Source organism: Apus apus, chromosome 1 (genome assembly GCF_020740795.1).
Source record: "Apus apus isolate bApuApu2 chromosome 1, bApuApu2.pri.cur, whole genome shotgun sequence".
NCBI lineage: Eukaryota > Metazoa > Chordata > Aves > Apodiformes > Apodidae > Apus > Apus apus.
The window spans coordinates 165782069-165796370 of NC_067282.1; the positions used below are offsets into that span (position 1 = coordinate 165782069).

The 14302-nt window shown below is 38.6% G+C and overlaps 1 protein-coding gene across 3 annotated transcripts in view; it reads right to left on the minus strand.

Moving 5' to 3' along the window:
- The window catches only part of NAV3 (neuron navigator 3), a 273171-nt gene that overhangs the window by 181060 nt on the left and 77809 nt on the right, over positions 1-14302 (minus strand). For all 3 annotated transcript variants that reach the window (XM_051631165.1, XM_051631157.1, XM_051631149.1), the window contains exons 2-3: positions 11676-11793; positions 10917-10969 (exon numbers count right to left, since the gene is read on the minus strand). In XM_051631165.1, the coding sequence (XP_051487125.1) occupies positions 10917-10969; positions 11676-11793 (171 nt within the window). The remainder of the gene's footprint in view (positions 1-10916; positions 10970-11675; positions 11794-14302) is intronic.

Genomic DNA, 14302 nt, shown 5'->3' on the forward strand with positions numbered 1-14302 from the left:
AGTGTGCATAAAAGTCAAGGAACTCCAAAATGGTGAGTCAGTAAAAGACACAGTAAAATTAAGCACATTTGGCATTCTTTCCATGAAATATGCTAGCACTTAGCTGCAGCAGATGTAGGCAGCTCCTGTTCCAGCAAAGATCAAGGGCAGAGTGAGAAAATGTATCTTGACGGATCATAGTAGTTTCAGTATGCACTTACTTTCTGTTCTTTATTTTCTAAGATTGTAATTGTATCATATTCTAGAAGTAATCCAATATTGCTGAAAAAGCTTTCTTTGGCATAAAATATTTGGTATTTGAGTTTACAGCAGGAGAGCAGGGGGAGGTTGTCAAGTGTGGTTTTTTTGTTTTTTTTTTAATTAGTTTGAGAATTACAAAAGCAGAAAGACAGGTTGTTTTTGTTGCAATGTTGGTTTGTAATTAACATGCTACATCATTGGGACAGTTTATACTACTTTATTATCCTCCTGTCTTGTACCCTCTTTGCTGCAGGGCTAAGCTTTGAAATATTGGGTACGTATTGCTGCTAAAAGATTCAGTGAAAAGCACTGTCACCTAGACATAATTTACCACATAATACCTGCAAAAGCTTGACAATTTGTTCAACTGTGCTTATTTTAATTTATGCACAAGTGAGTGCTTAAAAACACAAGATGTGTGTCTTCTTCCCTGCCTTCTGCAGCTGAATTGACAATGCAAACCCTGTTCCACCCTAACATTGTAAGTTACATTCCCTTTCCTTTTTCATTAATTACAATGGAAGCCACAACTTGTTGCTTTCTGGCACCCTCTGTTGCCTTACACATTACACCACAGACAACATTTTATAGACAGTTGCACAGTTCCTGTATCTGCATTAAAACAGCTTCCCAGTAGTTGGATTCCCCAGCCCAACCAAATAAAAGATGATGACGTTCATACTTGGTGTGTGCCCTCATTTATTGCTTGCAGGTCTCGATGCTTAAATCTCAAAATTATGTTCAGCATCTCTTTTCTAAACTTAATCTGGACTCACCGTAAGGAACAGAGATTTTAGTTCCAGCAACTCTGTAGAACAGGGGCCATGTGAGACTCTTACAGCTGTCCAGAACATAAAATGGTTCATCAAAACTCCCAGAATCTCAAAGCTCCCACAAACTTTACTCACACATGAGAAGCAGGGGGAGTGGCTTAAGCACCTTTCAAGGTGAATAAAATGATTGGGTCTTCACCAGAACTACATAAGGTCCTTCATATGGACGCATGTCCGTGTGTGTGCACTGCACACTAAAACCATGTCCACATTATTTCTTGAGAGTCTTGCATGTTACTGAAGCTGCAGAATGTACTCTTGTCAAGATAGGCAGTGATAGATCATCTTTGGAAAAAAGATGAGTGAGAGAACTTGGGACTCCACTTCAAATTTAAGAAGTGGTCTTTTGTGAAGTCTGCCTCTCTGAGGAAATTCAAAGCTTTGCAGATAAGGAACAATAATCTTTCCTATCTACCACACAGAACACAGAATTAAAAGATAATCTAAGCAGAAGTATTTTAAAGGGAGTGTCTAGAAAATCTTCAAATAGAAGTCTTCAACTATAACTATAACAAAACTTTCACTTTGCCACAGATCCAAAATAATCAGACATTCAATAAAAATCTAAAAAGCTGACAAAATCTCAAAATTACCAAAAAGCCTTGCTTGGATATATTGTAGAATGAAAATACTTCAGAGACATTGTTTATTTTCTTGTGAAGCTTAAATATGCATTTTTGCTGTTCCGCTAAACAGCACGCACTTTCTTCTCTATTTTTAAATCCAGTAAACATTCTAGACATTCCTAGTATTTATAACACACTCCCTATAGAAGATGATAAAAATACACCATCATGAAGCACACATATTTTACTGTAATCCTGCTGCTGCTATCCTGGGAAAAATGTATTAATGTCTGTAACCAACAGGTGCTTTTACAGTCAATTTGTGTGTATGTGTTTTAACTGCATGCTTGTGTTAAAACTTTTTAGTGCATTTCTAATAATGGAGGTTTCAAGGCCATTTATTCCTCATCTCTTTTTCTGAGTATCCGTATTACAAATATGTATTTGATCAATTAGAAATTTCAGGGTAAGTTCACGTGACATTTTTGAATGTCAAGAAAAATTGAAAGAAGGCTAACTACAGATGTGGGGTGGGGGAGCAGAATGGGGACACTAACGACTGCAGCGCTTTAAATAATAAATATTTCAGAGTATTTGTCACCCAGTAGTCTTCATGCATAAAGTATTCCAGTATTTCATCTCTGCATATTCTCCCAATATAGTTTAACAGAATAAGTTTCTGATAGAATTATGTTCCTGACAAACACAGCTGAGGGATGGGGTGAGACAGGCATGGCTCAGAGGCACAGAAGTACTGGCATATTCCAGATATAGATTAAAGGGAGAGGGGTTTCAAGGAGTTGCTAGGGGGAGCACAAACAAACAAACAAACAAACAGAAAAAGAAGAATGTTTGAAGTGTTATAGCTGATTTTAGGGAATAAAAAGATCTTTTTGTGTTCGGCAGTCTTGGTCTACTGAAGTAAAATGTACTTAACCCTAACCCTAATCCTACCCCTAGTCTAGCAAAAAAATACCCTATACTTATATAAGAAATACTCATTCCTAACCTAAGTTTTCAGTAGATTTCATGAAGGCTGATATCATCCTAGTATAAGTACTTCTTGTGACTCGATTATTTCATTAAAATCTAGATGACTTATTCCCATGTGATTCTACATGAGGACAAGAAATTTGTAAGCCTAAACAAAAAAGCTAATAACTGCATGCAATTTATAGTAAATGAATAATGTACTTCTTACAGACTAGTTAAATACTACCCAGGATGTGTTCCTGTGGCATTTTCTTTCATGACTTCAGACAGTCAAATGTGAGTGACTCAGAAGAATATGCATCTCACTGCCTGATGTGAGTGAGAAACTCTGAGCTGTTCTGTGAAGAGGGATTGTTATAAATCCTGAGGTTCTTTTTATGTTTCCAGATCTTCCCTGGATGTAAAGAGAACTGCTTGTTTCAGTGCAGAATAAAGAGGTCTAACAGAAAGCCAAACCAGAATCAAGTAATATTAAAAAAGTGATGATTTGATTGCCTTCTCCTCCCCTTCCTTTTCATCCTTATAACATCCCTAGGCAGGATGGATGATATTTCCCATCCTTTATGCTTTACTAGATCTAACACTTGCAGCAGTTCTCTCATCCTTGTCTTATCTTCCTCTTTCTCTTACAATAAAAACATTTTTGGTATCCCACAAAAAAAAGCAACTGTTACTCTGCTTGTTTGTCCAGCTCTCACTTCATCTGTATTTTTTCTTCCATTTCTAGAGTTTTTAGAAATTCTAGTATTTGTTCACAACAGCAGCTGGAATTCATCCTCTGCCAGTTCCATGCTAAACCAATTTGCCTCTCATCTTACTCAAACTGGCTATGCTAATAACATTAATAATCTTTTCAGCAAAACTTGGAACCAGGTTTTCAATATCTTCATACTTGAATGTCAACCATCTTTAACACTACCCCTACAGAAATAATGTCTTTTTTCTTTTTCTTTATTCCCTCCATTCTTATTGACACAAGTATTTCCATAATGTATCCATTAATGGACTCTTTTAGAGTGCCACACACACCTCTATTTTTGTTGCTCTCATTTTCATTTTTACTCTAGTCTTAATGTCAAGATATCTTAATCTGCAAACAAAAAATAAACATAAATTTCTACACTGATGAAGGAGATGTTACTTCCTACAACTAGTCTTTAATTTGCATTATCTATTTGCATACTTACACTATAGATATACCTATATGCATTGCTGTCAGCCAGTAATTTTTTAATTATGTGGCATACAGGATTACACAGAAAAGCCATGGGGCCCTATAAGGCACACACAAGTTTATGAAAAAGGTTTGTTGATATCTAAACAAAGAGGGATAGTCCAGTCCTGAAGGTCAGCTTCTAAAATTTCACCCTGCACTTATCATTTATGATTCAAGAGTTTGAAAGTGCTTATTTCACTCTCCAAAATGTGCAGTGCCCTGGGCAAATTAAAAACAGGTAAGTACAACCTGACACTAAGTACTCTGGTTCAACAGAGTGGCCACTTCCCCACACATGGAAGAGGATGTCATACAGATTCCTGCTGCCATCCCCTTTGTTTCTAGGTGGCAATATGACTACACGTGTAGAAGGCTTGATAATGATTTCTCACTACTTTGAGCTCCAGGACGCGACACATATATTGCATGCCACAGGATTTCTCAGACTGTCTGGACAGTAGAGCTAAATGAAAATGCATCTCAGTAGTTACATTCCTATCATCAACCAAGGAAATACAGGATACCTTAATGGTATAGTCAGCTTGAACACTCAATGAATGCCAAATAAATTGTAAATGCTCTGAAGCCATTTTATACATTGTACAATGCCCAGTGTATTGCAAGTGGCTGGATATCCAATAAAGTCTTTCCTGGAACAGCTGAGGACAGTTACTGGGGAAGGGTGAGGGAAGAGGATCTCAAGAGGGAGATTACACTCTGAACCTACGTCGGAAATTAGAGGACTTGTACGAGAAAACATCTTCAGAAGGATAGCTAAGACATGCTCTTGGCTATGACAGTCTTGGGTACTTTCCTGGGAATCCCAGTAAGGGTATGAGTTCAATGCAAATGACCTACCTAGTGAGCAATCTCAGAAAGCAGAGCTAGTTCAGTAAAAAATTGTATGGGTCTACTTGAAACTACCATCAGAAAATGGGAAATATATATCATGTTGAGGAGTGTTATTTCCTGCATAGATAAGCATGGACTTAGATCCTTTCATAATGGAGCTGTATCAGCCTTGCCTGCTTGGATACAGAACTGCCACTGTTGCAATCTAGGAGAGAATAGACTCTGAAAAGAAGTATTTGTCACCAACGTGACTCCAATGGGTATTTAATTCACACTCCCCCAAAAAAGAATTGCATGAGGCTTTACTCTGCCAAACCACAAGAGCTGGATTCAGAAATGAAGAACTACCTGGTAAGTAAATCCTTGGGGAAGAGGGATACCAAAGAATGTAGAAGCTGTGCATTGCCATGACAAATTCTTCCCGGGGAATGGGAAGCATGGTACTTCTGCCACCACTTAAAAAGTCCAAGGAAGACCTGAAATTGTTGGGAGCTAGGTAACACGCAGGGGCAGGCTCAGCTACACTGAGGGCAAAATGTCCTCATATAACTTCCCATCTGGGTAATACCCTGACTCGAGGCCACACAAAGGTATTGGCAAAACCGGCAGTTAGCAAGAGCAACCTGGAGCCTTTTCATCTGTTTTGTTGTTCAAACTATGTCTTAACAAATGGGAACAGAAATCCAAGCATTGCTTTTTAATTAACGTAGATGAGGGTCTGCTCCAAGAGGTGACAGTCTGCCAATACAAGAAGGTCTTTCACTTTACCCAAGGAAGCCCATAAGGGAAAGTTCCCATTGTAATACAAACATGACTGCTCATCTCCAGTGTGGCCTGGTCCTTTCTAACACACCTGACAGAGCAGGAGTCTTGCAGAGCAAAAGGGAATTTTAAGATACTGGAAATTACCATGCTAAGTGTACAGAAGAAGGCTAAAGATCTGACATTTGATCTCTACTGCCAATAAGCTGACAGAATGGAGAAGAAATCATGCCTACCAGCCTTCTCACATGCTTTGTACAGAAGGTAAAGGCTCCTATGTGTTGATTTTTATGTACATTGAAAACTACTCCAGCAAATAAAAATAAGGATGTATATTCCTGATATGAGCATGTCAACTAGCCACTGATCTGGATTACAATAATCTAGAACACAGGTATACTGTCATTAGAAGAGGAATCTTGTCTCTTTCTCTGTTTCAGATCTGAATACTCTCAACAAAATTAAAATTATCTTTCTAACTAGTTGTCAATTTGAGCAAAACTCTTAATCATTCTGTTATCCTTTCCACACAGTCCTTTATCTAATACCTGGGTGTACTCTTCTAGTCTTCTCCCCCCCAAACACCCTCACACAAGCTATGACTTTGTCTTACAGACTCTTTCTATGTAACACAGCTAAAATATGAGCTTTCCTATCTATAAACACAGGAAACCTCTCAGAGGAGCTCAGATTTTAATTACTACAATTTTTTTTCTCTGGCTTTACTGAGGTCTCTTCTTTAAATATCATGCTGTGAAGCTGTCATCCTTTTCTAGAAGTAATTTAATTTTTTTCCCTCTTAAAGACTCCGTCATCAAATCCCACTTGCTCTTTGCCTACCAGAGGATAGGACAAATAAGTTTTGGATTCTGCCCTGCCTATGTTGTGAGAAGCCTTCCTTTTTGACTACATTTTTAGACAGAGATTTGTACCAATTAAGGCTGTTTTGTCAAGCCTTGTCCTGTATCTTACGCAAACATCATCTTGCCAAAAACAGTGTGATCAGCTCATCATCCAGAACACACTATGCATATCTGTTAACATTTCACTTGTACAAGTTAATCGGAGTTCAACACACCTTTTTATTAAGAATTGCAAGATCTTTCTGCAGCTCACTATCAGATTTGGATTTCATTATCTTGAGTAATTATTTGCAACTTTTGTCTTTTTACTATGCATGCCTTTTTCCAGATCATTCGTGAACATAAAGAATGAGTCACAAGCACAGATCCTCAGGGGGATGCGAATCACAGACTGTCTTTTTGTGAACACTCACCAGTTATTCCTTGTTTTCCCTTCCTAACAAGTTGTTAATGGCATTTATGTGGATGTCCAAGGAACAGCTTGTGACTGATCCCTTGCCTGTAGTTCCATCTCATGCCACAGATATTTCAACCAACTTAAAAAAACCTTCATGAAAATCTGCTAAGCTCAATGGTTCTCTTAATTTCTAAATTAAAATACTCCTCTTACATCCAATTACAAGGAAGTGTACACACTCCAATTAACACACTTATATTCTAAAAACTAAATATGCAAACATGCGCCACAGAAATGCAGGAACTAGATTACTGTCTTGTGGTCCATTCATTTAAGCACACCAAATCTGCCCAGCTGACAAAACAGGAGTCCCATATTCCCTTGTTTTTTCATGAAACTCCTATAGCAGCCAGGTGTGAATTTTGTGAATATCCACTGATAACCATGGGGTGACAGTCAGAACTGAAATGAAAGGGGGTTGCACAGGTACCACTGTATGAAGAAACTGGCCTGTGCATGAATGGAGCTGGGATTAGTTTTCAAAACTCAGATTGAATTTCCAGTTATAACGGATGATGCTTCCACGTATAGCTAAATTTCTGTATATATTTCAATGTGTCATGTTTGTGTGGAAGGCTTATATGGTACTTCTCCAAAGCATAGAAGGTATACCTTGAACATATATAACCAAGCTCACCAACAATTAAGTTAGTGAAGCCAGAAGATTCTTGCACAGTTCAACACTGAGCAGACAGAGCTTGCCTATGGGGCCCACTTGACAGTGAGCATAGGGATGACATTTTCAGGTTTCCCCATATTCAAGGAGCTCCACATAACCATATCCCACACATTTTCACATGAAATTCTATGGGCTTTCATGGTACCTACCATACTTAATTTATACAATATTATCCTGTTTTTCACAAACAATTTTTAGACACATAATGCTAATGCTGACATTCTCAACCTTGATATTGGCATCCCTGGATACTGAGGGATGCTACTCAACAGTGTCTGCCCGGCACATCTCTGTCAGAGAAAGTCTTAAGGCAAGTGTAGACAGACAATGTATATTATAATGCACAGACTAAAATCCTTATTATCCTTATTATCTTTATTTAAATAATTTTTAACAAATGCCAAAATACTTTTACCACAATAGATTTACCCATCAAACTAGCAAATCTTGCCAATTATTTTGCAACTTTTTATTTTTTTAAAGTTGCTGAGATTTGAACATGAAATTATTTATTCCCTAGTACGTCTCAGGCTCTCAAATTCTGTATGTAGAATCAAATATGTGAACATAATGACAGCCACAAGGAACCTGGTCAAGCTAGCTATGCAAAATCTGGTTGTTGCTGGGGTTCACAAGTTTTAATTTTTATGAACTTGGATCTGTGGAGCCAGTTCAACTTGTCTGCAAGTATTTCAGGTATCCCTGCCAAGATGAGCAGACAGTACAAGACAGTGCACTAGGCCTAACTAAAAGAAAACTAAAAAGGAAGCTTTTCTATACTTAAAATAAGCATTAGAAGTTCTCTACAAATTAAGGTAACCGTTGAATTGAGATGCCTTAAAAATCACTTGAAAGATTAAGCCATTGGCAAGAGGAAAACCAAATGGTGAGTGGAACAGAACTTGGGAATTTTGTGATTAATTATGAATTAATATAAGCTACAGAAGATATAAAGTGTTTCCAGAAGCAGATGTCAGGGCTCTCTAGATTCTTTTAAGCTAATAATATACCTTAGAAACCACCTCCTGGGAAGGGCCAAATGAATGGCAAAAGGATACAGAAAGCATTTTTCCTGAATGGCAGGTTTGAGAGCAAGGATCATGAAAACATGGGAAAGAAAAGTGTGGTGGGAATCTTGAGGTTTATGAACTAAAAATGTTAACATCAAAGCAGTGAATGAATAGCTAACAAACATGCTATAGGAATATCATCATGGTGGTTTGATGGCTGAAGTTCTGGCAAGTCCTCACACACTGGCATATGTCAAACATATAAAGTAGCTCCAACTACTGTTACTTTTTTTCTGCGTATTACAAACAACCAAGGCTCCACTGCTACAAGAGAACAACTGGCCTGTCATTAGCTGAGTGGGCTAAGAAAATTGGGCACTGTCAGGGGAAATTACCCGAAAATGCAATAAGGTGGTGCCTTCAGCTAGGCCAGATCAGTGCACAACCCATAGGAGGCAAATAAAGAGCAGGTTTAATACCTGGGGTCTCTGAGATACTTTGAGATGAAAGCTGACAAGTTTGAACTACATTAGCTTCAATACCTTTTAAATTTCCTAGGTCAGCCAAATAAATCAGCAGTATAAAAATAGTATGTTAAAGGCCAGGAAAAAAATCTGATTAGACTGTAGAGATAAAACAATACAGTGAAGAGGCCAAAACAAAGATGAATTTATAAATGTATACTATTTCCATCAAGTTAAAGCGCTTGCACCTGATGCTTAGCACTGTGCAAATACAGATGCATGATTATTTACAGAAGAGTTTGAAGCACCTGGTTTGAGACTCAGAGCTCCTGAGACAGTCTTTGGCCTGGCTGAGCTGAGAGATGTGTTTATGGGAGGACAAAGACAGATACAAAGAGATTCCCACAGGTACTACTGTGGTTGGGCATGCATTGACAATGCTTGCCCTGTAACTGCAGCAGAGCTAGAGATGAAATCCAGAATCCCTATGCCACATAAAGATGTACCTATCAACAGGCAATGTACACAAATGTTGCCACTTTGGAGATGAAAACATTAGTGGGGTGAATAGTTCTCTCTGCAGCTCGGCTTTCTCCCATGTTAATGAAGCTCGATAGACATCTGAGTGGTGGGTCCCTAAGTGGTCACTTACCACTTACATAACCTCGGGAAATCATATCACTTTTCTGTGCTTTTGTCTCTTCTTGTTTGTCTTGTCTGTCTGGAATGGCAGGTTTTAATGTGATTAAAGTAGAAACTGATTATCTCTTGATCTCTGTGTGTAATATTAGAGTTCCACACTGGAGTTCCCAACGTTCTCAGCTGGGGCCACTAGGTGCTGCTGTAATATGAGTAATTAAAATAATAACAACTATTATTAAGGAAATTACATCTATTCTTACTATGGACTGTTTCAAAAAGCCTGAAAGTCAGAGAAAAAATGTATGTTAAAGCTGCACATTTTTTTTAAAGTGAGAACCAAAAGGCTTCACTAGTACTCAATTTTTTTTTCCTTTTACCATTCATAATATTTAAAAAAAAAAAAAGCTGTAAACACTGTCCCCTTTTAAAAAATGAATTAATACAGACTTCATCTACTCCATTTCCGTTTTTAAGCCCAGATTCAGCATTTTGCTATTGTGCAAGCTCATCCAAATCAGAACAATCCAAAATCCTTGCCAACTACATAATTGTGCACCTTATTTACATACTATTTTGAAGTGAACAGAAAGGCACAGAAAGTCCTCAGCACGAAAGAGCATGGCTAGAACTGCAAACGATACAGTAAATGCATGGTGATGTTACAGAGGTTCAGATTTTGTACCTGTCCGTTGCCCAGCCTTCTAAGGAGGCTTTATCTTATGAAATGTAGTTAACTAGCCATAAACACAGTAAAAGATTAGTAAGACTCCATATGAATCACAGTCACAAAATGCTTCTTGCCTGGGAGTATTAAAATGTCTTTAAGCAGCTGCCAGCTATAGCTCAGAGAGCTAAATGACTAAAGTGCTATTTCTGAAAGTCTTGGAGCCAGTGCATCTAACTGGACTTCACACTGGACAATCCAAAAGGCTATTTATATTAAAAAATAATTTGGCAAGTCTTATTCATCAAACAAGTTTTCCAGACACAAAGACTCCACTTAAAAATGTGTTCTTGGATTTACTGACCTAAAAAATAAGTTAAATGAAATTATCTGGATCATCAGAAGAACAGGTCTGCTAAGACAGTTCTGGATTACTTAGAAGTGATGAAGTTTTCTGCTAGGTTACCTCCAGTCCCAAACTTAGCAAGCAGAAATGAAGGGACAAACACTAAGCACATGTGATAACAAAAAAAGTACCAGGAACACTATATGAGAGTTAGGAGTTTATGGTAAACATGGGACAGAATATTCACAGTTTAAATAGATCATTATTAAAAAGCACTTTAGGAAAGTGCAGTGGTGCCAACACAGACTAAAAATATATTTTATTCTTACCATTTGAGACTGGCTCCGGGGACAGCCATTGATATCTTCAACCTTTTCATTTGCTAAACAAAAACAGTGAGGAGAAAAGCAGAAGTGAACAAGGAGATAAAACTTTCCACTCCCTGCCTAAAAAAACCAAAACAAACAAAAAATCAAAACCAAAACAAACAGACAAACAAAAAAACCCAAACCAAACAAGCAGAAGAAGAGCAGAAAAGACACAGCAATAAAGTGCATAGGATTTTGTTGACACAGAGCTCCTTTCTAAGTAAGCTCAGTCTTACAGTAACAACACTCTTGTTAGCAGCAGTTGCTTCCACATGCCAAATCATGCAAAGGGGGAAGTGCGAAGGAGGTCGCTGCTAATTCTTCAGCCCCTGCAAAATAACTGCTGACATGAAATCTTCCACAATTGTCTTTGCAGGGTCAGGATACAGTTTCAAGGCATCCCAGAAACTAACTCCAACTAACAAAGTGCACACATGGGAGACATATGGTTGAATGGAGCATTCATTTCTGACAATTCAAAGTGTGTAAGATATAGTTCTGGCCATTTAAAGTATGGTTAAACAGCCACTTCCAAACATGCTCACATAAACATATTTTTTAATTAAAACAAGGATGAACCACACAAATATCAGAGACATATGGACTCAGTCAAAGTGTATTATTCAGGGTTCATCTTATTGTTAAATACATTCAACTTGAATTATATATTCCCCCATGCAAGGAGTCAGCTCACAGTGCTTCCCTCAGCCCTGCTCTTACCGATGATCTGGATGATTTCTGCTAGCAGAACTCCATCTGCAATGTCCTGTTGCAAATCCTTGATCAACCGCTTGTGGCCAGATTTTGCTAGGTAGTGGTTAGCCCAGTCAGTGTAAATCTGCAGAGCAGAGGGGGAGGGCCAGGGGGAGAGGGGGAAGAGAGGAAAGAAGACAATAAAAATTCTTAAAACAAATGTTGGCTTGAACACCAGAACTATTCTGGATCGCATTCCCATTTAAGAAGTCAGCACCAAAGGAAATAATTTTAACGTTGTGTTTTTTGCCTTTTTTTTTTTTTTTTTTTTAATAGCCATGCTCCTCCCCCTGCCATTCTCTGTTTTATTTTAACTTCAAATGATTCAGGCTGTTTCATGAGGGTTCAAACTTGCTGTGACCAAGCAAAATTCCCCTTATGACTGTAAAGGAAACTCCTGTCATAAATCAATCACAGCTACCACAATTCCACCTCCCACCGTGTTTCTACCTCCACGCACGCCCCACCACCAACTTTCTCACTCTGGGGCTGCTGAAGAGAAAGTGATAGCAGAGACGTGTGCCTCTATTTTGGCAAGAGTTCCTTGGCTTGCTGCTGGTCATCTGTGCCTGGCAGCTCCTCTGGGACACTTTCTGCGGAATCACTGTGTTCTGTCACATAGGGACAGGTCGTTTGTCCCCTCACCTACAGTTCAGAGTGCTGTTATGTGCACAGAGGAGACTGAGAGCACCAGATGTACAGTAGTCTCACCCCTGGAATTAGAGTATATATTCTGCATCCTTTCTCTGCCAAAAGAGGAGGGGGAAAGGGTGAGACTGAGCAGCACCAAATACTTAGCAACAAGCAGCACAACAATGGCACTTATCAACAAAAGGTTGAAAAGGACCAGCTGAAATACATTCTCCAAAATAAAGGAGGAGGTGGAGTTGAAGAGAGAGGTTGAAGGCATTTCATAAGGCATAGACAGAGAGCATTTGGCAACACCAACAGCATGCACACGAGGGGAACCAGGTTCACTTAGGGTGAGATAAACAGAAAGGAACACCTTTCACCTGTGTACCAAAGGATGAGTGCACCCCAAAAGGTGCTCACATCAACCCCAGGTGTTCCAGTGCGCAGAAGCAGCTTGGATAGAGCAGCTTTGCATGGGGATGTCACACAGCCAGAGGGTATCAGTGGCCCTTGGCAGCCAGCACTGGATCCCTTTCATGTGTTCATGGCCTCTCTCCTCACCCCAGAAAAAAGGATTGTACAGAACCTCCCACTACCGTGGGATGTTACCACTGAGAGAAAGCATACAACAGCATCAATGTGTAAGTAAATATAATATCTAAAGTTCTTTCTCTGCTGAGAATATTGTTTGAAAATGTTGAAGCTGCATCTATTCCATAAAAACAATATTACCTCACTTTATAAACATCCTTTAATTTAACCTCAAAGACCCTTGGGAGGAAAGGGTCAGAATCCCATTTTGTGAACTGAAAAACAGAGGCCAAAGCCATTAACTACTTGCTTAGTTCACCACGGAAACTTGTGGCAGAACCAAGGCGGGAAAATGTAAGCAATTCCCAGTCCAGAGCCTTACCCAGAGAGCCAACAGTCACTTTCCAACCAGCAAAAGTATCACTGTATCACTGGTCAGTCCATGTTCACATGCTAAGGACTACTGTGCTATCTGGATAACTTTGTCACTGACTTTCTCTTCATTAAAGACATGGGATTGTAAGTTATTTAGTCTACCCTGCTTCTCATATTTCATCTAGTTTGCTACAGCTTGCTTGACAGCTTTAGAACTTCAGATAACTCCACAGAATAAAACTTTGCAAGTGGAATCAGCTTTTCTATAGCCAAATGATGCTGCTATTAGATGGGGCCCTAAATTTTCCTGCTGCAACCAGAGACCTGCTTGAGTCAGTCACCTGTGTTTTCACTGACTGACTGATACTTGTTTTTTTTTTGCTATTGCAAGTGAGTGGCATGAAAGTTTTTTAATGCCAACTGTAGCTAAGAAAGTCTTTCTTCAAGTATAACCAGATACAATAAATACTAATGTGGAGTCTCTGAGGATTGCATGAACACTTTTAGAATAATATGGAATTATGATGATAAAAGACACATACCACACCCTCAGCATGATGTGTTCCCTACTAATAGCATTTCAGCTTCAGCCATCCTTCTAAAGTAATGTCTCAGAAATATTCTCTGAGCTATTACTATAACCAGAACTATTTTCTGTATTCCAATGAAAGTGATCCACTGGAACATACATAATTTAATACCCACTAATATTATTTTAGGTTAGTTTCACATTACAAATAAAAATATCTTACCAAGTATTTCCTTTTTCATTTGTCACACCCGCACATAATCTGGTGCACCAATCCTAATTCTGACTAGAATTTGAACTATCCTCTCACTGAGGAGCCAGAGAAATTTCATTCCAGCAGCTGTTTTCCAAGTATCTAGTATTTGAGGAATGGACTTCACCCACCCTCCCACTTCAGAATTTTTTTTTTCTCATTAATTTAAAAGTGGTAAGCATAAAGAATGCAAACAGCAGTTTGTAAACAAAGGTTGATAATCCACATAATACCAAAACACTACTGATAGTCTGTATTTTTATACTCATGCAA